The following is a 27,215-nucleotide window of genomic DNA, read 5'->3' on the forward strand; positions in this document are numbered from 1 at the left end:
GCGCTTATACCCTTTCAGGGGATATTCTCTTAATATGAAACTTGGAGGAATATGAATTCCACTTTTATCTATACATTTGTACACGTTCTACTCCAATATCAACATTTTACTCGACTGCGACTTAAACAGAAAGTAGGGTTATGGGTTTAAATACTGAAAATCAGTACACCCTGTAGCTCAGGATACTGAACGGATTTTTTAAGACGACATATTGGTAGATTCCTCTTGCCCTTCACAACCTGTTTACACCTGTTTTATTAAAGAAAAATCAATACAGCTGCCTTGAGAGGACGCCGAATAGTAAATCATATTTTTACTTCTAGCGCCTAAACTATTGAGTGGATTTCTATAAAATAGACATCAGTAGATCCATAATTGGTACACGAGTGCTATGCAATACAAATTTAGTAAAATAAATGGAGGAAAAATGTGTAAAACTTAAAAATGTGACTATAAAAACAGATTTTAGGTCTTAAATGGGGTCCAAACAATAGTGACATTAATGAAATTTGACACCTACAATTTCAGGGATCCCTGTTTGCGTGTCATAAAATTGGAGCTTCGGGGACCACGGGGATCAAACGCTATCTTGAAAAGTATGTCTTTTTTGGATTTTCGGTTTTTCTCGGAATATCTGGGTTAAATGTGAATACTGTGTATAGCGAAACAAAAGCTTATTAAGTTTTACACAAAAAAGGTATAAAACACCATGTCCCTAAAACGGAGCTTTCTTCTAGAAATATGGCTCAGAACTCAAAAGGTTATACTTAGTCATCTCCTACTAAAATTTTATTTTAAGACGGGTCAGAAAAAAATACCAGTATAATTTTTTTACCAATTTTGGGAACACAAAAACATTATCTACCCAACCACGAAAAAAAAATGTGTGGAAACTTGTAAGCTTCCCTTGTAACTTTTAAGCCCTATTTCTAGAAAAAGACTTCGTTTTTGGGACATGGTGTTGTACAACTTTATAGTGTGGAATTTAATAAGCTTTCGTTTTGCCATACACAGTATTCACATTAAACCCAGATATTCCGAGAAAAAAAGAAAAACCAAAAAAGACTTATACTTTTCAAGATGGCGCTTGATCCCCGTGGTCCCCGAAGTTCCAATTTTATGACACGCAAACAGGGATCCCTGAAATTGTAGGTGTCGAATTTCATTACTGTCACTATTGTTAAAAATCTGTTTTTATAGTCACATTTGTAAGTTTTACACATTTTTCCTCCATTTATTTTAGTAAATTTGTATTGTATTGTTTAGTCTATGATGGTTCATTATTTTTAGTATGTGGGTATTTTTGCACTTTGTAATTTTTCCTCAGTCACCCGTTGACCACGAACGCTGTAAAGGGTTCGAAACGTCGGGATGTATTATAAATTCAATATACGCGATATAATCCGTTTTCATAGTTTTATTTCATAAGTAACTATCGCGGAACCGAAGACAATATGTTGTTGTATTAAGGTTTAGATGCCTGCTTCCTGGTCTTTTGATACATTCGAAAAAGATTTTGATCTTTGTTTGATCCTTATTGGTGACCACGATGAATGGTAATAATCATCATGGCGTATGGTATCATGAATGATGAATCATTGATGATATCGATAATGCTAAACTTCATTGTTATTTAAAAGTCCCTACCGGTAAAAAATCTAGGTGGCTCAAAATATTACAGGTAAGTACGTCAAGAATGTCTTCACCGCCCATAAGCAACGCGCCTTCATTTTCTGACAATAAGATTTCCGAAACAAATGTTCAATCTACACAGCTTGTTTCAAACGATGGTCAAGCTGCAGGTACAAGTAGAAGTGCAGCTGTCTACCCTAAACCAAGACCAGCTTCAAAGTTCACACGAGGAGAAAAATGTTTATTTACTCATTTAGTGGTGACTTTCGCCATCCTGCTTCTGCTGTTTATCGTTTTCGTGGTGCACTTGTACGTGGTCAGACATCATGGAAATGAGATGTTTGAGGGCATATTGAGAAGAAGAGTAGGTGAGAACTTACCATCTACCCGCAAACGCGATAAGAACGGGCCACTTTGTAAAAAATAAATCCATAGAAAGTTTCCCGTTTTTATTGGTCTTGAGTTTTATTGGTTTTATGAAGGTTGTTGTTTTTTTTAAACATATTAGGTATAAGGCGATAGTATTGTCGAGATTGGTACCAAAATGGATAGTAGTCAAACTTCTGAATCGCGTATAGAAAATTCTATAGAATATTGAACCCAGACGTATACAAGTTTTTATCTAGTATACAAATGGATAGCTAGATAGCGCTGTTACAAGTAGTAGAAAGTTAGAAACCTTAAATCGCGCTATTAAGATTTTATTTTGGAAGTTTAAAAGTCTAGAAACGCGCTATCGTGATATTCTTGGGATTGACCCCATCTAGGATAGACGCCTAGCTTTGACCAACTCTAAGGGGCGAGCAGTGCGTGTTTGCATCTCCTATACGAATCCCTTTGGATTACGGTACTATACAACTTTGGGAACAAATCAAATTATTTTGTATTAAATATTTTGATTGGTGGTTTTAAACAAGTAGTCACACTACTATATATTTTAAGCTAATTTTGCGGTCACCTAGACCTAGACCTAGGCTCTCCGAAACATATATGTCGCCCGAGTGACTAAAAACACGTGAGTGAAACCGCAAAATTAGCTTAGTCTTAGCTTAAAGTCTCACGATAGTTTAAATTCGACTACTATATATTATAAACAGAAATAAATGTTCATATACTTACTAAAGAAAAAGTGACTAAGCATGCCTGTGGCCGAGGCTGGAATTGAACCGGCGCCTTCACAGGAATTCTGCAGTTAGTTTTGGCCACTTTTTCTTAAGAAAGAAGAAGAAAAAGCATTTATTAGCACAACATAACATAAGACTAAAACTAGAAATAATTACACAGAATGAGGTTGCGCTAAATGGTCCTTACTCAGCTTGGTGTCACGGTGTGAGCCAACATGGCACACTCCGCGACGCTGATTTTCAGTAAGGCCCAGTAGATGGACTAGTGAACACAATGTAAAAAATAAATAAGGGAAAGCTTAAATACAAATAACAATCAAATTACTTAATTATAATTAGCCTATACCTAAGTCTTATGAATGTTCGTATGGTGTCCTTTAGTAGGTAAGGTAAGAGGTATATGAAATCTATTTCAGTTTATAACCCTCTATTTGGATATTCATTATAGCTGAAGAGGAGTCAGACTCTCCACCAGTAGGCGTTGTGTACGTTCTGCCGGACTATTATATGTGCAACTCCCTGCTCTTGCGTCCGCGATGGTCATTGGCACCAGCGCACTGTGTGGCTGCCCGATCAGAACCGAACTTGGCTTATGCTCTACCAAGCTGGCGAATAACATATGAACCAAATACTGAGTCAGGTACTTGCTGTGGTTTCATTTACACACATAACTTCCAAACATTGGCTAACGTGCCAAAGATTTCTCTTATACTAGGTAGGTAAACATTTTCGTCATCCGTCGTGGTTTTAGATCACCTGAACAACGGTCGGTAGTGAGACCGACCTACGAAGCAAAAGGTCCCGGGTTCGAATCCTGGGGCCCTATTCGAGATGCACAACTGTCAGTTTCGGCTTCAACATCAGTTCAACAGTGGAATGAATCATTTGTTCATCAACTGTGGAAAGTATCATTTGGTACAACCAAAACTCATTCATTGAAAAAATTAAGCAACAAAAATCAACTTTGTTTTCTTACTACTATACGGTTTAAAATGGCTCTGAACTCGGCGTGGTTCGGTTTGGTTTCGTTGTCACCTAACTGTGTATTGCTAATGTCAAATTTACCTATTCGACAACACACGATTTCTTCCATTCAACTGAAGTTCAACACGAAACGTCACTTAACGCATGTCAAATACCGCTCCTGGTAAGGACATTTATTTGTGTGCTCATCATATATTATTTGTTCTTGAGTTATGGATGATATCTGAGTATGAAGTATGTATTTATATACTTTGTCGTTGCTAGTACCTATAATACAAGCTTTGATTTAAGGTTAGGTCGATGTGTGTAAGATTGTACCCAAATAAGTAAGTAAATATTATTTATTGTGCAAATAATTATTTATTCTGATTCTGATCCTTGTTAATGGCGTTCCTAAAGGTTCAAGAAACCCGATGTTCAAAAACTGATGAGAAAAGTTACAACCCATAGATATCTATTGCTATGTTACAACACTTACAACCACATGAGTGGCAAAGTAACTTGATACAAACTTTTAGTTAGGTATTTACTTACATTGGCTGGTAGAATAGAATTGACTTTTTTAATGATGATTTTGAATGATAAATATTTAATAACGTACATTTGGATTTGATTTGGTTTGATTTTATTGATATTTTACAGTTAGTACATACTTATATTGTGTAATTTGTGTAGGTACCTCGTGTTGGTGTAGTGAAAAAATTTGTGTTTCATTAGGTGGCAAAATGTGTTTAACCATCGTGCCTTGAAACCCTCGCAACGCTCAAGATTCTACTTTTCGAACCACTTCGTTACGCTCGTGGTTTATTTTTGAAATCATTCGCTTTGCTCGGGTATCAATATTAGCACGAGCGGTTAAACAACAATATTGTCTTAAGCTCTATATCTACAATGTTTTTCATATTTTGGACCCATAGTTCAAAAGTTGGGGGGGGGGGGGGGCACAATATTTTTTTCTTTCAGAGCGATTATTTCCGATGCTATTCACTTTATCAAAAAATGTTTGTTGAAGACCTCTATTCGTTTTGAAAGACCTATCCAACGAAACCCCACACTGTAGGGTTGACGCGAAAACAAAATTACACCCCCACTTTCCGTGTACCTTAAAAAACATTTTATTTTTATTTTGTTGTACAACTTTGTTAGATTTATTGATTTATACATCTATGCCAAATTGCAGCTTCCTAGCACTAACGATCACGGAGCAAAGCCTCGGACAGACGACAGACGGACGGACCGACATGGCGAAACTAGTAAAAGGGTTCCTAGTTGACTACGGAACCCTAAAAAGGAAAGCGTAGGTAGGTATAAAATGCAATTACCAATCACGACTGCTGAAGTCCTATTTGTGAACCAAACGGAGTAGCCATTAACAGGCTTTCCCCTCTGTCCAAAATAGTCGGCCAATGGTCATACAATGGTCATACACAATGCATGGACTGACATTTATGTGACATGGCTATACATGGTTATTTTGACGTTACGTATACATTTGACGTTCCCCTCCCCCGCAAAAAATGGCAGACTCTTGTACAGCAAATTACAGACGTGGCGGCTCCGTTTGGTTATGTTATATCCTCCTAGCCTAATACGCCTCGGCGCAATTGGAGGAGGGTATCCCAATATGGGACCGGCAAGAATATCAGCGGGACACATCTTTTCAAAACATTACATCTTATAATTAACATGCATTACGAGTAAATAAGAAAAAATACAATTTAAATTACTATAGAATTCATTCAATTACATACAGTAGGTACTTTTCAAATATAACATGTATACCTACTACCGTTTTTTTTCTAGATGATTTTTCAGAAACACTGATAACTCGCAGCGTGCCACATCCTCATTTTAACAGAGACGACTTCCAAAATAACATAGGACTCTTTCAACACGAGGATGCTTTACATCATCTAGTTTCAAACGTGTGTAAGTATCATGGTTATTTGGTAATAGTTATTTACGATACAAGTGCGAATTACCTATTCGCACGTGTATCGTACAACGTTTTATGGCTCCTCTACACGATGGGCCAGCCATCCGACGGGTGTCGGATGGCTTATGGCGCGGCGGGATGGCGATGGGATGGCCACGGTGTCGGTTTTTCGTCCGCACATCATGTTAATGTGGATCGATTATTTCAATGTTTATTCTTTTCTTTTCTTGATGGACTTGAGGGCGGTGTTGCCCGTAGCCAATGTCACGTAAAAGGGTAGGAACAAAATAAATGCTCTTAGAGCACGACGCTGTTCGGTGGCTGTTGTAGTTGTCTCGCAAAACCGATAGCTGGATTTTACGAGAAGCACGTGGACTACCGGCCGTTGACTCCAAAATGGTGGTTAAACACGCTTTGAGATGAATTCTCCATTCACTGCACACCACCACATTAGATTATTGTATAATAAAGCTATCGATATTACACTTTAAACAATATTAATGAGCAAAAAACAAAGGAATTAATCACGAGGCTACTATCAAGATGGCGTTCGAACCGGAAGTCCCTTTCAATGTTTATTCATATACAGACATGACAAGAGTGACATTAAGAAAAAATAATAAAATAAATCATGTGGCCTTCATTTACAAATTAGTCTATGGAGTTTATCACAACCTCTAACATCCTCCCTTTTTGTTAAACGTTATAGGTTAATCCAATAATGCCACAGATTAATGCCATTCTTCTTCCTTGGCTTCTTGGCTTGGTTTCTTGCATGGAGACTATATAAAGGAGCCAAATCTCTATGTATGAAAAATGTCCATCAAAAAACAGTAATTAGGCGGCGCCACCATACACCGAAATACTACCAAAAACAACCTACGTAATTTGGTCGGGTTATTTGTTGGTTCATGTTATACTCATGTCCCAGAGCCTAATTAGCGCCACCGGAGAGATTAGGAACTATTATTTAAAGCTGAAAGCGGTCACTTTTGCAACAATTCTGCCATAAGAGATTGGCATCCTTTCTATACCAACCATAGTTTCTTGGCTTAGAAACTGGTTTCGTCAGTATGTCCGCACATTGGTATTCCGTTGGAACATACTTCACATATAATTCATTTGAAGCAACTAGCTCTCTGACATAAAAGTGTCTTATGGCAATATGCTTCGTTCTTCTATGAAGCTCAGGATTCTGAGCCAGTTTTATAGCAGCATCATTATCTATCTCCAATGTAGGAATTGCGCTTAATGTCGTGATTTCCTGGAATAATCGTTGAAGCCAGACTATTTCTCGGGCCGCTTCGCTTGCCGCGACTATTTCTGCTTCAGTGCTTGAGATCGCGACTGATGTCTGTCTGCGACTTGCCCACGATATAGCACCTCCTGCGTATAGGCAAAGTATGCCTGAAGTGGAGCGTCCAGAAGTGAAATCTCCGCCGTGATCAGAGTCACTGTAACACTCCAACACTCCGGGTTTGTGTCCTTTCTTATAGACAATAACTGAATCCATAGTTCCTTTAAGGCAGGGGTCGGCAACCTTTTAGCAGCCAAGGGCCACATAGCGGTTAGCAAAATTGCAGCGGGCCGCACACTGTTAATAATTCGTGAATTTATTAGACATTGTCGTTTGTCAAACTACTTTTAATATACATTTTTATGCAAAGAGTGCCGAAATTCAGAGCGCGCTTCACCCGCTCTTACATGCAGGGCGCCTGCGGCGCCCCTCACACTTAAAAGTCGGGCTACGCCCGACATTCAGCGAGCTTCGCGCGCTCTTACATACAGGGCGCCCCTCGTAATTATTCATATTACATGAAGGGCTGCTGCGGCGTCCCTCATAGTTATTCAGCGCGCAATGCGCGCTCTCAGATGCAGGGCGCCTGTGGCGCCCCTCACACTTAAGGGTCGGGCGAAACCCGACATTCAGCGCGCTCTTACATTGCGATAGGCAGACACTCATATTGGCACGTCTGTGCATATTGAGTGATTATCACATTTAATGTAGATCTTGTGATAATGGGTCCCAACTCCAAAAAAATTAAATTGAAATGAAAGACTTCTTTTTCACTCGAACACTTTAGTGACGTAGGACTGATGTAACCTGGAGGCTCGCGGGCCGCAAGCTAGGGGTTCGCGGGCCGCATGCGGCCCGCGGGCCGCCGGTTGCCGACCCCTGCTTTAAGGTAACGAAAAATGCGTTTTACTTTCAAGACATCTTCATGAGATGGATTCGCTAGTGTTCTGGAAACAACACTTATGGCATATGATATGTCTGGTCTGGTTCCTGTCATTAGGTATGCCAGTGCACCGACAGCTTCTCGATAAGGGAAACTGACATCATTGTCTTTTTCCGTATCTGACTGTACTTCCTTTATGATTGGAGTGCTGACAGCCTTGCAATCACTCATGCCAAACTTTTCTAAAAGCTTGTTTATGTAGTGTTTCTGAGAAACCTTTATAGAACCATCCTTTTCATTTATGATCTCTAATCCAAGAAAGTAAGAAGCTGGCTTTGTTGTAATCTTGAATTTTCTCTTCAGTTCGTTTAGAAACTTTTCAGATTCCTTCTGATTAGTAGAGGCGATCAAGCCATCATCAACATTATTATTTTTATTTTGTTTCCGTTTCTGTTCCGAATAAACAAACATGGTTCCATGTCACATTGCTTAAATCCGATTGATTTCAAGTAGTCAACAATGCATTTGTTTCAGCATCTTGGTGCTTGTTTGAGACCGTATAAACATTTCTTCAATTTACAAACTCGATTTGTGCCATCATTATAACCTTCTGGTTGGTGCATGTAGATATCTTCACTTAATGAACCGTTTAGGAATGCAGTGGCTACATCGAATTGAGTGAGAGCTAGACTTTTATTTGCTGCAATGCTTAGAATTGAGCGTATGGTCGCCATCCTAGCAACAGGACTGAACGTTTCATCGTAGCCTAACCCTTTTTCTTGTGTATAGCCTCTCGCTACAAGTCGGGCTTTATATTTGTCAAGACTTCCATCGGCATTGGTTTTCTTTTTAAAGACCCATTTACAAGAGATGAGTTTTCTATCTTTAGGTTGATCTACCAAAATCCACGTCTTGTTAGAATTTAGGGATTTCACCTCGCTTTCCATAGCTTTTATCCATTCAGCTTTCTGAGGATTCTTCATGGCTTCTTTATAAGTTTTGGGCTCATCTGAATCTTCGACTATAGCTGACATGATAAAATCGTCATATCGAACTGGAGGGTTTAGTTTCGATCTATCTCTGAGAATTCTCGCTTCAGGAATTTCATCATGATCATCATTATCTTTATGATCTTCATCAGAGTAATTCATTAAACATCCATCAGGTTCAGGAGTGTCATACCTTTGTACGGGATCTTCCTCTTGTTGACAAGGTAAATCATTTGAAATTTGAGGCATACCAGAAGATAATTCGTCATCTTGTTCTATATCCTCCCTTGCATCAAAGAATGGATGATTTTCTTTAGTCTTTGGGAAGTGAATCTCTATTTCAGTAGTTGTTTCTTGTTCATCTGCATCAGGAGCATCATCTGATTCTAATCCAACAGATCTGATTATAGATTCGTTAAAGGTTACGTCTCTCGATCTGATCAGAGTCGGTTCGTTATTTTTATTAAAACTTAGCAACCGATAGCCATCATCACCTTCGTAGCCAATTAAAATACATTTTTGGGCTTTCTTGGACATCTTTGTTCGCTTTTGCTTAGGAACGTGTGCAAAACATTCTGTTCCAATGACTCTTAAATGTTTTATGGCAGGTTTCTTTCCAAACCAGAGTTCGAATGGTGACTTTCCTTCTTGAGAAGTTGGTCCGGTTCTGTTTAGAATGTAGGCAGCCGTATTGACGAGCTCTGACCAACAGGCAAGTGGGAGTTCCTCGTGAGCGTGCATCATGGTGCGAGCAGCTTCTACCAGGGTGCGATTTTCTCTTTCGCTTGATCCATTTTGCTCAGCTGTGTAAGGCATTGTCAATCGGTGTTGGATACCATGAGAATGAAGTATTTTCTCAACTGCTTCATTTTTAAATTCACCACCGTTGTCGCTCAGTATTGTTTTTATGGTATGGCCAGTTGTCTTTGCTTCGTTGATCATCTGCACGAGCTTGTCTTTAACTTCAGACTTATGCTTGATGAAGTAAACATGACGATATTTGCTGTAGCCGTCTACTTTCTAGCATGAGTCACAAGCTATGCCAGCTGATGCCTCGATTTTCATGAATGTGTGCATCAACAGCATTTGTAAAAGTTGTTGCTGTTTTAATGAAAGAGATATTTGGAAGAATGTATGAAAGCTGATAGAATGAATCTGTAAGTGCTAGGGATAATGAGACGGATTTTGCTTAAGACCAAAATCCTTACCCAGACGAGGGGGGTATATGTAACGTTATACGTTACACGTAACTATTATTATTAAATTAAACTACAAAAAGGAATAAAAATACACCTTAAAACTAATTTTACAAGCTATTATTTACAATTAAAACTATATAAAAAACATAAAAATGCAACAGGTATTCGTCCGCGCCGTCTTAGCGCTCCGATAGATTTGAAATGCAACATTTTAGAGCTCACGGAAACAAGTTCTTGTGTTTGTCGTATGACGAGTTGCATTAGCGGATCGTCCTGCGACCATTCCCGATCTTCATTCGAGATAGAACGCACGTCACACAGTACATCGGTCTCTGATACATACTTCATTTTTGGAAAGTGTAACCGATATTCACGTTGTCGTCCCTTACGATCCTCGAAGTTTTTAGTTAACGTCGCAAATACGTTAAATAAGTACTATCGCGAGTGAAAGTAAACCCCAAATTGGGTAAGTGGTAAATTTATTAACGCAAATGTAGTTTTTACTTGCTAAATAGATATTAAGATAATTTTAGTGTCTTACTATGCTTCATCAAACCATTTCACGGTTAAGTACTTTAGTTTTATAATGATTTTGCCTAATCATGCATTGTAACGATATTGCATCAGAAATTATTTCCACCCTCATTAAAAAAAAATATAAACTATTTCATCATCTTTATAAATTGTAATCTCCGATTCTGATTGTGAACATCCACGGCATCACTGCTACATTTTAGGTGCTTTCTTTCTTCTGCCGCTTGCTGGGGATGCTCACAAATTACGTTGCCGGACTGTATTCTCATGCGTTACAATGACGCGTTCCAGGGTCCAAAGTTCGGGCTGCTATTTTGGGTGGAGGATCACCGCAGCCACCCTACCACCAACACTACTCTCGCCGGTCGGAAGACGGTCATCTCTTCTCGCCCCGGGCAGCCACCTGAGTACAGTCTAGGGCTCGCGGTCGAATCCGTGTTTCGTTTACACGTTTCGAATACCCGTTTCGAATAAACGGTTTTCTGGCCCGTTCCGCACGTTTAATTAAGAAACGTGTAGTTAAGACCCGTGTACACGGATAAACGGGTATTCGAAGATACGTATCTTATTTATCCGTGGCTTCGGACACGTCCTTGACGATAGTAGCGAAGGAACGAACGCCAGCTACAAATGAATAGACAAAAGATTCATGACGAGTTTCTGTCATATTTAGCCTTATTCATAGGTCATAGAGTCGAAATTCAATAAACGGTTTAGAAACCCCTTTATTGAGCAGGTAGTTTTTGCTTGCAATAGGTATTGAAGAAGTATCGCTTCTTATCAAAGTATAGTATTTTATATAGCACTTTAAATAGCTACTTTTTTTTACGTTGCGGGTTAGCAATATAATAAAAAAAACCTGCTAGTACCTATTTAAAAAAAAATTAGAACCATCGAGTTGAGTATGTAGGCAGGAAGTCAAACTAATGTTCGAAATTGGCATTAAGTAAGTATTTATAAAAAAATACAATTTTAACTTGCTTCTTTATTTTAGTTTAATTTAAGAACATGATATGAAATTGTATTTCTTGTCATATAATGCAGGTACACCTTATAAAACAAAGTCCCCCGCCACGTCCGTATGTCTGTCTGTATTATCGCGATAACCAGACCTCACCTATGAATGAAATTTTTCTTTGGGAATGTTTATGTGTATATTTTGTTATGGTTTTGTTTAAATTGGTAGAAATATGACGATGTTTGCTAATGAAGTTAGAAAAAATCACGCTGGCTTAATCGAAAACGCTGCCCAATCTATTTGATATCAATGTATGGTGGACTTGTCTCTCTTTCCTTGGTCTACAAAAAAGTGCGCGATGGCTGTCTGTCTATATTTTAAGAATAATTAACCCATTATTAACTTCTAAAAAAACCGGACAAGTGCGAGTCGGACTCGCCCACCGAAGGTTCCGTACAAATACATCTGTAAAAATTTCAACTGTCTAGCTATCACGGTTCATGAGATACAGCCTAGTGAGTGGTGACAGACAAATAGACAGTGAACTCTTAGTATTATTAGGCTTCCGAAGTGAATACTTGTTACAGAATGTATTTTATTATGCTTGACTCTCCATGCGAAGCCGAAGCGGGTCGCTATAGTTATTAATAAACACTTCAATCAACAACAATTGCAATTATCAACTTGATAAAATTGCACCTTCTCAATAAATTCTAATTGTTTTTGCTTTAGGTATCTCTTACCACAGTAAAACGCTTTTTAGTGCGGTGCAGCTACAAAACAATGGAAAACATTTTCTTGTGCAGATGTTTTGACCTTATTACAACGACATAAAGCTTGTAATTGGCGGTGACACTTGTGATAATACGAGTAGTTTGGGAACCTACATGTTTTCGACGATGACAAACAAAAGGATATTGGAAAACAATGGATGGATGGACCACCGGTCGGCAACGTGCGCATTTAAGTTTATTACCTGAACGCTAGTGAGAAAGTGACCAAAGTGAATTATGAATGATTACCAATTTAAAGATCTATTTTAATGTATTTAGCAATATTATCGCAAGTTATCCAAGGTAGTATGGGTTTTTATGGTTCTTGGGTAAAATTCTGCTTTTCATTTGAGCATGATTACTCGATAATCCCGCTTTTGTGTACCTACTAATAACTTTTTTGCGCCGTTGGCTGGTTTGTTGTTTTCGCAAAGCAGTAATAGATCCGAGATAAAAATAACCACGAAATAATTAAACTGTTATTTTTAATTAATATTGTATTCTGTATGCACACCTATTATTAACGAAAATACTATACCATTATGTAATTATAAAAAAAATCTATGATCGATATCAAATTTATGTAATTAGCTTAGAAGCAATCGGTTTTATTAAATGATATAAATAGTTTAAAATAAAAATTATGTATACCTATTATTAAACATAGGAAGATGGCTCAGTACCTATGTTTTATCAATACGGTTAAAAACAATTAAAAAAAATAAGTAATCGTGCGGTTTTATGAAACCACGATGCAAGTGAAACTTTTTTCGGATTGTAGGCATTTAACTAAAAAAAATCGGAATTAAGTTCGATTTACGGTATTAAAATCGCGGTTTTAATCTTAACTTAATAAATTGGGGCGATAGAATAAAAGCTTCACTTTAAAAATCGTACGACAAACGAATTCATCTGAAGTCAACATAATAATAGTGGACCTTGTTACCATTGTACATTGGCTCAAACTGGTTCGGAGTATTCAGACCCGTTCGGAACGGTCTTAAGTACCCGTGTAAACGGAGATACGTGTCTGAGATACGTTTCTTGGGAACGTTCCTTCGAAACGTTTTCGAATCCCGGCGGTTCCGTGTAAACCGGGTTCTTAGTACCGCCGGGCTTAAGAACACGGGTATTCGTTTCGGCGTGTAACACGGATACCGGGAGCCCTAGTACAGTCGGCCACAGTTGCAGCGCCCGCGCACACCACCGACGGCACATACAGGCGAGAGTACCTAACCGCAAAGTAGATTTGTGTGAATTTACGAATAACCTACGACCCTACTAGAAATAAAGATTCGTTAAATCTCAATCATTAAGTTAGCTTCTGATATTTTAATTAAATTTATTATTGCACGAATCTAGTTTTTTTTTATTCCGCTCCTTATAGTTTGGTCTAGGTACAAACCGTGACACTGGCGTGTAGTCATGCTACAAAATAACGTAGTTTCGTGAATGAATTTGGAAAAGGGCCACAGACGTCGGTATGTATAATCTCACCTGGTTCATTAGCTTGTTGTCTTGTTCCAAATTTATGTCTATGTGCTTTTCCGTAGACGCATCCAGTGCATAATTCAGAATCAAGTTTAACTTTGATGCCAAGTTCCTTTTCAATCAACTGTTTAACGTGTCTTTTGTTCTGATGAGCAAATCTTTCGTGATATAGTTGTAAAGTGTTTTCTGTTGACACGATGTTTAATTCTGGAGTTTGATTCGATACAGTAACTTTCAGCTTGTAGAGTCCTCCATTTTTGATTCGCGTTCCAATCAGTTTAACGTTTCCATCATGTATCAATTGACAGGATTCTCTTTCAGATGTGAAGACACTATTCTCAAGTTTATCTTGAGCAGCAAGTACAGAAAACAGGTTTCGTTTAATTTCAGGGACGTACCAGACATCGCATAGTTGAATTCTTTCTTGGCGACCATGGACGTTCGCTAATAAGTCAACTGTTCCTTTTCCAATGGCTTTGTTTTTGGATCCGTTCGCAGATGTAACCGTTTGATCATTATCGAAATGTTGAAAGCTGGAGATATATAATATATAATACGTCACTTTGACAGGTTACGTGACTTGTAGCACCATTATCGACATACCAATTCTCAGGATCTACTATAGCTTGACCACAACCGCTGTGCCGCTCCTTAGGTATGCGCGGGGAGGCGGGGTGCGGGCAGGAAAGATCACGGACACACAAGAGTCTGTCGTCGTGTCGGATAGATCTGAAGATACCGAAGTACAATATTTTGGCTCTGTATAGGTACATACTTATTATATCCAATTTTTATTATGGTACAATACGATTTTTAGGTAAGCACAAATAAAAAAAACCAATATAAGTCAAATTAATGTGTAATTATCGGAAAAATAAATAGTTTCGAGAGTTAAAACAGAATCAGTTCGAAAAACAAAAAAACATAAGCTTCTAGTTAATGAATACAGTGACTATTCTGACATAGATTCACTTTTATCTTCATCTTCCATTTCGCTACCGGAACTTGAATCATTGTCATCCTGAGCACTCCCAAGTCAAAATCATCAATTACATATTTTTTCTTTATAACTTTCGGTTTTTTGGGCGAATTAAATTTCGGTTGGCCCTCATTTTCAATTGATGAATTTCCTACAGATATTACATTTCTTACGGTTCTTTGGCAGTACCCAGTAGCTTCGGCCACAAGTTTGGCGATATTTGCGTCACTTTCATGTTCGAAACTATCTTTGTCTGCTTTTCTTTTCCTAAAATATTCGGCCACTTTGAAAATGACAGCTTTAACATCTCGAGATAAAGCACGACCCATCTTTGGATATTCTATCTCATGTGCGTCTGACATAGACAGCCCGCAACAGATAACACTACACGCCGCCACGAGCGACAACGGCGGAATGACAGAGCGCAGTGGCTGCTCTGCCCCCCCGTCTCGCCGCTCGCATACCTAAGGAGCGGCACAGCGGTTGTGGTCAAGCTATAAGGTTGTTACTGTTCCGTTGATCTTAACTTGCATCAGAGTAAGGTTCAAGTTTGTATTAATAGCTTTGCTTGTCGATGGTTTAACTTTGGGCGGTTTGCCATCCGAAATCCATTTGCGACATTGTTTGACATTATGTCCGAAAAGTTTACAATACCCGCATTTCTTCTTTGTTTTGCGTGTGTAATTCAGTGCGACTAGCGCTTGTGCTACAGAAGTCTCAGATTCTTTATTCGTCAATGACCTTTCGTAACTGCAGATTTGAGCTGTAAAATTTTCTATGTTACGATCCTTTTTAGTCATAAGTATCCAGCTTGACTTGAACGGGAAGTAACTATCGTCGGGAAGTGTTTCTAGAATCTTGCAAATAAGTAAGATTTCTGGAAGTTCATGCTTGTCCTTTTGTAGTTCGACCTTGAGTTCATGCCATATATTTTTGAGCTTAGATATGTGCATTGACATGTCGTGAAGGGGATCCTTGCGAAAGCTGAAGAAACTGTAGCATAAATTGTAGCTTTTATCCTCAGATGTGCCGTCAAATAGGGTGTGTAGCTCATCCCAAATTTGTTTCGCACTGGTTAATCTCATAACTTTTTGTAGAGTCTGTCTGACATATTAGCCATTAAAATAAGCATAGCTGCACTATCCGACTTATTATATTCTTGTAGAGCTTCTTGATAAGTTGCCATGACAGCGGCGGTTGCTGTTGAATCTGGTTGAGTTGGTGACTTTAGATTGCCGTTGATAGCATCTAGTCCTCCAGGAGTACCTCTTAGCAGTAACAGTACCTTGCAGCGCCATGTTGTCCAATTTTCTTTACCTTCTAAACGACCAATATCAATTTTGCATCTTGTTGACGAAGTTGACATATTGACGGTTCTTGTTAGAATTTGTTTTGAAAAAATTTGAAAACTGCTAACTTATTTTTGAATAAAATATTCACGTTATCGACGTTATTTATTTTTCTTCGCTCATTATCAATATAATTAATGAATTTTATTAAAATAAACCACGCTCTGCTACCATGTTCTTCTTCTTCTTCTTCTTTTAAAATTATGGCTTCAGCCCAGTGGGACTATTTCGCCAGTATCAAGGTATTGAGAGGTTTACAAACGACAAAAATTGTACGGTTGTACAAGACAGTGTACGGTGATTTGTTAGCTCTTGTAAATCAATAGCTAGTCTTTACAAGAAGCACGTGGACTACCGGCCGTTGACTCCAAGATGGTGGTTAAACGCGCTTCAAAATTAATTCTCCATTCACTGCACACTACCACATTAGTTTACTGTATAATAAGCTATCGATAATACACTTTAAACAATATTAATAAGCAAAAAACAAAGTAATTAATCACGATGCTAACTATCAAGATGGCGCTCGAACCGGAAGTCCTGCTACCATGTTAATGTGGATCGATTATTTCAATGTTTATTCATATATAGACATGACAAGAGTGACATTAAGAAAAAATAATAAAAGAAATCATGTGGCCTTCATTTACAAATATGGAGTTTATCACAACCTCTAACACATCAAAGGTAGAGGGCCAGCGATGGTGCGTACGCATCTATACATATACTTACGCGTGGCCCATTCCATAGTGCGTGCTCTCAACCATCGCATGGCCATCTCGCTGGTCCAGCGCTGGGCCATCGTGTAGTGGAGCCATTACAGTACAATGGTCCTTGCCCTTTAAATTTTCGAGGTAGGTACGTAATGTGCTATGTAGGTATGTATAGCACATGGTGTCGTAATGTAGCACCAGATGTAGATACTGTAAATGAACTAAATCTTATTGCAATGATATAAGGTCCACCAAACGGCAGTTAAAAGTGTAGCTGTTGATATACACCGTGTTTTTCAATTCCGGTAATTTCAATATATTCCTTATACCATGGTTATGGCTATGATATGCAATCTCTATTTTTTGTAGATATGAGCGATGTCTCCTACTTGAACGATTACAACCTTAGGATCAATGCAAACGATTTAAAATTGATCAGTTGGGAAGATTCGTGGCATCTACATGGTATGTTACAAGGCAACTAATAAATACTATATACTACTAATAAATAGTATAAAAGTAGAGTAATTAATATTATATTGTTTGTACATATCGAGCAATATTCGACTTAAAATACGTGTGACCCACTTCAGTCTATTTACTTAATGTATGTGTCTCACGGAAGTTTTGTTATTAAAATCTGTGTAGAATTAATAATTTATTTCAGCAAATAACGTAAAGATAAAAGACGAAATTGGAGGACCCGCGCGAAATCGCCTTTTCATACAAACGTTGTCCTCACCCAAGTAACATTAAGCGCTAAATTTAAGGGATAGAAGAGATTTATATAAGCGCCTATTTACTCTTTAGGTGTTCTTAGTGCTCTAAAAACAGGAGTTATAGTATAGCCGGCTATAACCCCATTTTAACCCCAGATTGGGCACATATTTTTATCACCTAAAGCAACCTAAACATTTATAACAGGGCTACCCCTAGGCCACCTATGTCTTGTTCATGTTTGTTAGTTGATATTGTGTCATACAGGGGTTCCCAAACTGTGCGCGTGAGGCAAACCTCCTCACCATGTTACCAATCTATTTCGAATAGCCTAGCTAGGTTAGGGCGCCGCCGCCGAAATTTTTAAACTTGCCAGTGTGTACCCAGTACCGTCTTTACCAAAGGAACACACGGGGCCCGTGTCCAGGGCTCCCTTCCTCAGGGGGCCCCGATCCTCAGGGGGCCGCGAAGGGCATACAGTAACAGTGAGCAACCGGCGGGCAGGGTCGGGTCGGTTGTTAGTTAAATTCGCTTTCTTTACATTTCAAAAGGGCCCCACACTCTTGAGTGCCCCAGGGCCCCAGCATAGTTTAAGACTGCCCCGAGTGCACCGCGGACTGAAAAAGATTGAGAACCCCTGGTGTAATACCTACAACAATAACAATAACAAATTGTCAAAAGGTCACGTAGTACAAAATCCCGTTCAGCCGTTGTCGCCGGAAAAATGTAAGCTGTACGTTTCTCCAGTCGTGGATATTAGGGATTACGAACACTGCGTAACAATGATGGAGAGACGGAATGTGTCTATAGGTTAGTAGATGGTTGGTAAATATATTAGACACCAGGTAAATAGGACCTATTATTACGCCACTTTTAGCATCACTTGTCTAAGGCGCGTATTATATCAATCTCCGCAATCTGTCGCCGCATTCGGATGGCAACCGCTTAAGAGTTATTTCACATTGTCCGATCCGATATCTGATGTAGGATCCTACATCCGCGTAGTCATGCCGCGGGGGCGCGCCCGGGCGCCGTCTTTAGCGGTCACGCACACTACAATAAACATTATGCCGAAACATACGCACACAAATAAATATTATCGGTCCGACAGCTGACAGCAGGGGGCTCCGACATGGCTGAATTTATCGGAAGCGAATTCCGATATCGGATATCGGAAGGCGCCTATGACAAAAACAGCTGCAGGAGAGTACCATTGGCATTAAGTCCGCCTTTTTTGTCGTTTTTTAGTAATAATAATTTAAATGCATAAATAAATACAGAGAAACACATATATATCTTACATTTTACCTCCTTCCGATATCCGATATCGGTTCGGACGATGTGAAAACGCTCTTAGTCTAAGTCATGGAGACTATATAAAGGAGCCAAATCTCTATGTATGAAAAGTGTCCATCAAAAAACAGTAATTAAGCGGCGCCATCATACACCGAAATACTACCAAAAACAACCTACGTAATTTGGTCGGGTTATTTGTTGCGTTATATGGTTCATGTTATACTCATGTCCCAGAGCCTAACTAGCGCCACCGAAGAGATTAGGAACTATTATTTAAAGCAGAAAGCGGTCACTTTTGCAACCATTCTGCCATAAGAGATTGGCATCCTTTCTATACCATCCATAGTCTAAGTCATCTATTTACGTAGAAAATGTGACACAGGTACTTGACAGTTATTAATACAAGTAATGGACAAGTCAACAGCGTTCGGAAATTTTGAGTTCCGAGTTTTCATGAAGGATTGCTTGGTGAAAAATGTGTACCTACATAATTCAAATCTGAAATTCATCTTAACTGATCGAGCGATGCATTCGTAATATCCGGCTGTTCCCTATAGGTCGCATTTCTCAACTGATTCTCGTGAAATTTCGTATATAATATAACGTAATATAGATTTTATGCCGATTAAATTTATTGTTTTTTTTTATGTCGGAGTCATGGAGGGTTGCGAGGTCTACGACTCACAGAGCCACTAGTTTAATTGTGTCCATTAATAGTGTTACGAAATAGTCATTAATAGTGTAGAATTTAATGGTGCCCAGCGTTTTACCAGCGAGATGGCCGTGCGATGGTTAAGCGCACGCACTATGGAATGGGCCACTTGTAGATGCGTACGCACCATCGCTGGCCCACTAACATTGATGTGCGAACGAAAAACCGACACCGTGGCCATCCCATCGCCATCCCGCCGCGCCATTATGGCTCCTCTACACGATGGCCCAGCGTAGGCCAGTCTAAGGGACGTATCAGCTATGCGGTGGAATGAGATAGCAATATCGCTGACTCCCTATATACGCATATATGCGTCCCTTGACTTTTTTTTTTTCAATTTATCCTATTCATGCTTCTGAGCTAAACTTATCGTTCTCAGAAAAACTTGAAGTAGATAGCTTTGAAGTGCTACGCGCTACGCCGTAGCCCGTAGCAACTGACGACGTGTACCTAACACCATCGTTTTATTCTTATTCTTTAATTCTAGGACCCTGCTACGTATTATATGATGAGTATTGACAGTCTGACCATTTAAAACATAAAGAAGGAGCCTTCCTCTAAATTGCAATCTACCATGCATTGCTGGACTAAGACATTCTGACGCCCTAGCCCTAGAGCAGTGGTTCCCAAAGTTGACTACTGCAATTTTTGGGGCCCAACTCTTGGCCGCTTAAGAAGAGGGCATCAGGGGCGTAGCTAGAGGATATGGCGCCCGGGGCCCGGGGCAGTCACCAAATTTGCGCCCCCTGACGACTGACAAAAGTTTCGTTGCTGCTGCCTTTTGCCCATTTTGGCGCCCCGCCCCCCTTGGATGGCGCCCGGGGTACTTGCCCCCTCTGCCCCCCCACCCCTCCTAGTCACGCCACTGGAGGGCATAAAACATATGTAACCCTCAGATTTCCTAGTAGTTTTATCTGTTTTCATTTCACCTGTGGGTCGCGACCGATAGTTTGGGAAATGTTGCCCTAGAATGTCAGCCCCCGAGTATCAATGAGGGCTACCATGTTAAATTTCGCCGCTAGGGGCGCTAGTGTAGATGGAGGTCTTTCAAAATGTCAAAGAAATTTTCACTCCTTATTCATAATTGTGGTAAATCTTTGTCCATCTTTGATTAATCATGGTAAACAATAGATATAGCTCAATAAATGTTAGTGGTTTAAAAAAGTGCCAACTAAAGTATATGCAATATTAAATAGGTTGAAAAAATGGCACATTTAGACGTTAAAATACCTTTGTGTATATTAGAATGTATTGGTTTTATACAAATAAGCATATATAGAAGAATTTTGAGATCTGTTTTTCTGGACCTACATCTACAGTGGCGTCAACTGGTGAGCAGAAAAACGGTAGCCCTCATTCCTAAGATTTCAGTGGCCCCGTGCCCTAGACGTGGTGCCCCGACCCGAGCTACTTTGTTTAATGGTTAAGCCGGCACTATCGGCTTCCTATATACTGACCTGACGTTTTAATTCAGCCCCTGGAGCGGTATTGGCGATGAAATCCGAGTTCGTCGGGATATTTACGTGGGGTGACTCCAAAGGCAGGGGGCTCCCTTTCGTAATACTGAACTTAGAACACTATAAAGACTGGATCACATACATTGTCTCTGCAAGGTAAACGTCGCAATATTTTACCTTTTTTTTAATTAACATTGTTTGCTGTGAATAAGTAAAGATTGAGCGTGCCAAATAAAGGAGGAATCGTGGAGTATTGAGAAAATTGTTTTCTATTCCGCATAAATACCACTTTGTAGCAATACGTAGCCGTGTTTTCAATCCTATTTAATTTATAATATTTATATAAAAAATCTAGATTTCCCTGTAAAGTTTTAGAAGTCAAATTATGAAATAAATTTTCTGATTAGACTGTTTTTTTACCTACTCCTAAAGCTTTTAATTTGAGAGTTCCCGGCAAGCTCGGCCGAATTTCACCTTCCCGTACAAACGGAGCTTCGTTCTACGTGTTGGATTGTAAAGAACCTTTGCACATACAATGACATGATGTATATCTAGATCTGTAATTAGTTTATATAGCTCTAGTAATATACAAAACAAAAGAAATAGAGGAAAAACAAGTCTTGTATGAAAAACTTAGATTCACTGTATTTTTTACAATGGTATATATCTGAAGCTACATAAACTAATTCCAGACCTACCTATAGATATACCTTATCCTATAAGTACAAAGTTTCAGAGCAATCTAGCTAGTCGTTTTAAAATGAGAGCGTTACTACGTTTGTATGGAGAGCCAAGCTTGTTACTATAAATTGAAATTTGGAATGTTGGCGCCAAATTGCATCGCTCTGAAACCGAGTCGCACAGGGGCGAGGGAGGATGGGGAGCGTGTCTACTGTGAACCTAGGAAAAGGATAATTTTGAGTGAACTAACAGCATCACGCTTGGCTGACCTATGGCAGATTTCATATCGTTGCAATAAAGTTTACGAATGGTTGAGTAGCTCGACGATGGTACGATACTACGATAAGCGATATACATACTGCCAATACTGCGCCGGTCAAGTAGATAGTCTAGCTCGGATACCTGATATGGAACGTGGACGACTGACCCGCTGTAAGCACTTACTATTAGGAGTATTAGGTATAGCGGTATGCAATAACCTCCTCCTTTTTTTGAAGTCGGTTAAAAAAGAATTCCCGAAATGGAACCTTCTCGTTCTAACGGTTGCAGAGGTGTAAGTATGAATAAATTGAATAATTACATGTTCATATGTACATATTAAATGTAAATAGATTTGGCAAAGGAGAAAGTCTTTTCACGTGGTTAAAAGTATTTTTTGCGGACCAATTTCAAATTGGTAAACCTATACGAGTATTTATGGAATGTCTATCCAAACACTTCACTGCTACATAAAGAATCAAATCAAGATACAAAAGGATCTTTACTTTTTTGCAGCACAGGATCCTTCTGACTGTATATTGGCGCGTGTGTTAATGTCAAGCTTAAATTTCCAGTTTAGGCCAAGAGATGGCAGTATTGTATTGGCAGTCTCAGTCTCAGTATTGTATTAGATGTGTAAAGCTTGGCTGTAGCGTGTACGTCTTGGTAGCAGGGATCGGATACCGGTATTTTTTGTATGGGAACGAAAACGGTATTTTTTTGCGAAAACGGTATTTCGAAGTTTTTGCAAGAAAACCGGTTCCGATTCCGATCCCTGCTCCGTACATTATGCGGTTACTCTGATTGTCCAGATTTTACATTAACAATTTAGTTACCACAAAACATGGACATTAGATATCTTGAGAGATCTTCTTCAGCCGTCAAACTCGGAACTCGGAGCACGTTTTTTTCATATGGAGTTATTCCTAAACGCGCTACAAGCCTCAATTATTTAGCTATTAATCGGTTATCTTAATCTGTCATGTCGACTTATGTATTTGAAAGAAAAAGATAAAACATAAATTAACTAATGAGGCTTAGTGAAGTTTTATGAATAAGGAGGGTAGAATTTACAGTGGCAGGCAGCTATCCTGTTTATGTCAGGTTTAAATTTATTTATTTAGGTCGCAAGGTGGCAGACAGTCTAACACGCACGGTCACTATAAAGCACGTGTTTTAATTTAAGATGATATTATACGAGTATGTCACAGTGCTAAAAATTCCAAATATCCCCATGGGATGGGTCCCAGTGGGTCTGGCCTACAGTACAGTGTACAAAGGTACGAAAAGACTTTCTTCTTCTCTATAATATGTAAAGTGATGATTATACAGTAGATCCTTTTACCGCTCATTTTAATATCGTATATACTGTTTTCAAAATTGAAATCCTACCGTAATAGCATGCAGGTGAGGGGCTCAGAGCAATCCTAGGATTCCTAGGGTTTTCCTAAGAAATAATTGTTAGCATGATCGTGCATATTTATTACACGGAACAGCGTCACCTAGCTTTCCATTCGTATACCATGTCCACGATGGGACAAACAATAAGAAGTCACGTTTTAGACTTAAAGATATTTAATTAAATTATATAAAAAATACAAAATGTGTATGACACGCAAAGTTCGTTATTCGGTCTTGTAGAGATATGAGTAGGTATATGACAGATATACGATGATGTGGAGCTATTTTTGACACTCGGGCCGTGACGTCGCTCTACTCGTCCGGTAATCGTGTTCACCGTTCCGTTTCGCGTGAACATTCACTATTAGCGTCCTGATTACTTTCATTTAACCGGCTAGTATCAATCATTTCTTCAATATCGTAGTGTGTCTAATATTAATACTGATTCTGAATTTACGCCCGTAGGTTCAATAATTATTACTTCATCTGATTTCACTGGGCAAGTTTCCTTAGCAGACTGTAAGTCTTCTTCATTTGTATTTAATATTAAAATTGATTTAGTTTTCTACAGAAGGTTCTATAATTCTTACTTCATCTTTTTTATCTTGGATTAAAGTTTTTTCACTTTCCAAATGAATTTCAGCATTCGTATTGGTTTTAATTTCGACGGAAGTTTATTTCAGTGCTGTTTTAATAGCTTTGCTTTGTTCAACCATAACTATATTTTCACTATTAGCGTCCTGATTACTTTCATTTAACCGGCTAGTATCAATCATTTCTTCAATGTCGTAGTCTGTGTCTAATATTAATACTGATTCTGAATCGCTGTCTGAATCATCAATTAAAGTAACATCAGGATCTGGTTTAATGCACGTCAATATTTCAGTTGTATTATGGTCAGAAGTTATGACTGTCTCCATTTGAACTGTCGAAGACGCCTCAACTTCAGAATGTTTTACATTATTTTCATCGGTATTATTGTTCATAGAGGCAATAAAGGATTTTAGCGCATTTATTCCTAAATTACTATTATCTTGAAGAGCATCTATAAGATCGTTGTGATCAGAGTGAACAGTATCAGAATTCGACATTGCCACAGGTATTTCAGAAGATGTTAGATGTTGTTTATCATTTTTAGTATATTTTATGATTTCTGAATGGTCCATTTTGTTCACTAACAGTAAACCGTTATCTATATGTGTTTTCTCAGCTCCATCAAATTTATTCTCTAGCATTGTAAATATTGTAACCAAATTTTTATTATCGTTTATTTCCATATCAACATTTGCTTTACTCATATTCATCGCGGTAGATTCTTGAGCTTTATCAATTGGTATATTGCTATTGTGATCAGAGTCAGTACAATTCTCAGAACTTTTCTTTACTGTAGGTACTTCCGAAGATAGAGTCCGCACGTTATTGTTCTGGAATATATCCGTTTTGGTTTCAGTTCTGGCGCTCTGTTTTGTATTTGTATTATCTAACCCTGTACTTCTATTCTACTTAATTGTGTTTTGGGTTTCTTCACAGCAGGCACTGTAATCAATAAAAACAACCAATAAAATAAAATAAGAACATTTGGGTGATTTACAGTTTTAGACATTAACAAACGAACCTATGTTTATCAACTGTTGACTGCAATGCAGGTTCTTGGCGATATCCTGTTTTATTTTCGGCAAACGCATCTTTACACATACTTTCATTTGTATTAAATATCACACTTTCTTTATTAGCCATATAGCCATAGCTTCTATTATCGTATTGTTGTTTGATATGATGTGTTGTGCGTTGATATCAACAACGGTTTCTTCCTCATTAATTTCTCTGGTACAGTCTTTACACTCATTTAGACTTTTAACTATTTTATTTACATTGAAGTCATCAAGGAAGCTAGTAAGGTCCATATTTTCCATCGTCTCGACGCTCGTCTCAATCTCACCTTTGGTAGATTCTTCATCAGTTGTATCCCCATGGCCAAATACAATATTGATTTCTAGCTTTATTTTTTTACGTTCTTTATCTTTATTAGCCATAGCTTCTATTATCGTATTGTTGTTTGATATGATGTGTTGTGCGTTGATATCAACAACGGTTTCTTCCTCATTAATTTCCCTGATACAGTCTTTACACTCATTAAGACTTTTAACTATTTCATCTACATTGAAGTCATCAAAGAAACTAGTAAGGTCTATATTTTCCATCGTCTCGACGCTCGTCTCAATCTCACCTTTGGTAGATTCTTCATCAGTTGTATCCCCATGGCCAAATACAGTATTGATTTCTAGCTTTATTTTTTTACGTTCTTTATCTTTATTAGCCATAGCTTCTATTATCGTATTGTTGTTTGATATGATGTGTTGTGCGTTGATATCAACAACGGTTTCTTCCTCATTAATTTCTCTGGTACAGTCTTTACACTCATTTAGACTTAACTATTTCATCTACATTGAAGCCATCAAGGAAACTAGTAAGGTCCATATTTTCCATCGTCCCGACGCTCGTCTCAGTCTCACCTTTGGTAGATTCTTCATCGGTTGTATCCTCATGGCCAAATACAATATTGATTTCTTGCTTTATTTTTTACGTTCTTTATCTTTATTAGCCATAGCTTCTATTATCGTATTGTTGTTTGATATGATGTGTTGTGCGTTGATATCAACAACGGTTTCTTCCTCATTAATTTCTCTGGTACAGTCTTTACAGTCATTAAACTCATTTAGACTTTAACTATTTCATCTACATTGAAGTCATCAAGGAAACTAGTAAGGTCCATATTTTTCATCGTCTCGACGCTCGTCTCAATCTCACCTTTGGTAGATTCTTCATCAGTTGTAGGTGACGATTGCTTACGCGCTAATTTCTTTACCGGTGACTTTTTCATTGTGGGTTTTTCTTCATAATTGTCTGTCCTCTTCCCATTATTTGGGGTCGGCCCTCCTCGTTCTTAAGCGCCAGGTCGGTCGATCCTGGGTTGTCTGTTTGTTCAACTGGCTCTGTTCCAAATCCATTGATATGGTGGACCACCACGTAGCAGGCGGGCGGCCTCCGCCTCTCTTATTATTTGGTAGTGCAAGGGCTTTCCTCACGACATGGTCTTCGTCGCGTCTCATGATATGTCCGTACCATCTCAATCGGGATTCTTGAATCTTGTCGGTGATGGGGGCGACCTTGTAGCTTCCTCTGATGTATTCGTTACGTACTTTATCGAGTCTCGTCACACCGGCCGCCCACCTCAACATCTTCATTTCATTGACATGGAGTTTTTGTTTATGCGCTTGTTTAATCGTCCAGCATTCTGCACCATACGCCATAGCAGGTCTCACAGCTGTTTTGTAGGCCTTGCCTTTGGTCTTTATTGGCACACGGCGGCGGCGGTCACAGAGCACCCCCGAGAGCGCCGTCCACCTTTTTTTTTTTTTTAAGAGGGGAAAATGCTTTACGCATACCACCCGCCGCGGGGACGGGCCGGGATGGTTATGTGGGACTCCCTGTTCTGGGCTAATGAGGCCCCAGGTGTACCCACTAAAAACCCCTCTATTGGCCGCCTCAAGGCTATAAGGCGGGGCACGGGGAACGACCGAGATCACGCTTCCGAAACCCCGCCAGCCGCTGTCCGAACTGCGGACTCATCCTCGAAGGAAGTACTCCTCTTCAGCTTGGAGGACGCCCTTATTTGGCGTACTAACCATCCCCGGGACCCTCGTGTAGGCGGCAGACGTCCCCGAGCCTGCCGCCCACGGGTACCGTTAAGGGGGAAGTCGACGGACGCACGCCAAACGCCTCCGTCCTACGCGCTTGCGGCGCATCGGATGGGAGGCCGGGTCTTCTTCCCTTTCTCTTTCCGCGGTCTCT

At 39.1% G+C, this 27,215-nt stretch overlaps 2 protein-coding genes across 2 annotated transcripts; one reads left to right on the top strand and one right to left on the bottom strand.

Moving 5' to 3' along the window:
* The first annotated feature begins 1,687 nt into the window (after positions 1 to 1,687).
* On the top strand, positions 1,688 to 21,254 carry LOC134755076 (chymotrypsin-2-like). The gene is made up of 6 exons (XM_063691555.1): positions 1,688 to 2,000; positions 3,205 to 3,396; positions 5,538 to 5,669; positions 17,211 to 17,306; positions 18,240 to 18,368; positions 21,041 to 21,254. The coding sequence occupies exons 1-6, from the start codon at positions 1,697 to 1,699 to the stop codon at positions 21,181 to 21,183; spliced, it is 996 nt and encodes a 331-aa protein (XP_063547625.1). The 5' UTR covers positions 1,688 to 1,696; the 3' UTR covers positions 21,184 to 21,254.
* A 5,027-nt stretch (positions 21,255 to 26,281) lies between these two features.
* On the bottom strand, positions 26,282 to 26,602 carry LOC134755078 (uncharacterized). The gene has a single exon (XM_063691556.1). The coding sequence runs from the start codon at positions 26,600 to 26,602 to the stop codon at positions 26,282 to 26,284; it is 321 nt and encodes a 106-aa protein (XP_063547626.1).
* Positions 26,603 to 27,215: the final 613 nt, after the last annotated feature.

Source organism: Cydia strobilella, chromosome Z, assembly GCF_947568885.1.
Source record: "Cydia strobilella chromosome Z, ilCydStro3.1, whole genome shotgun sequence".
NCBI lineage: Eukaryota > Metazoa > Arthropoda > Insecta > Lepidoptera > Tortricidae > Cydia > Cydia strobilella.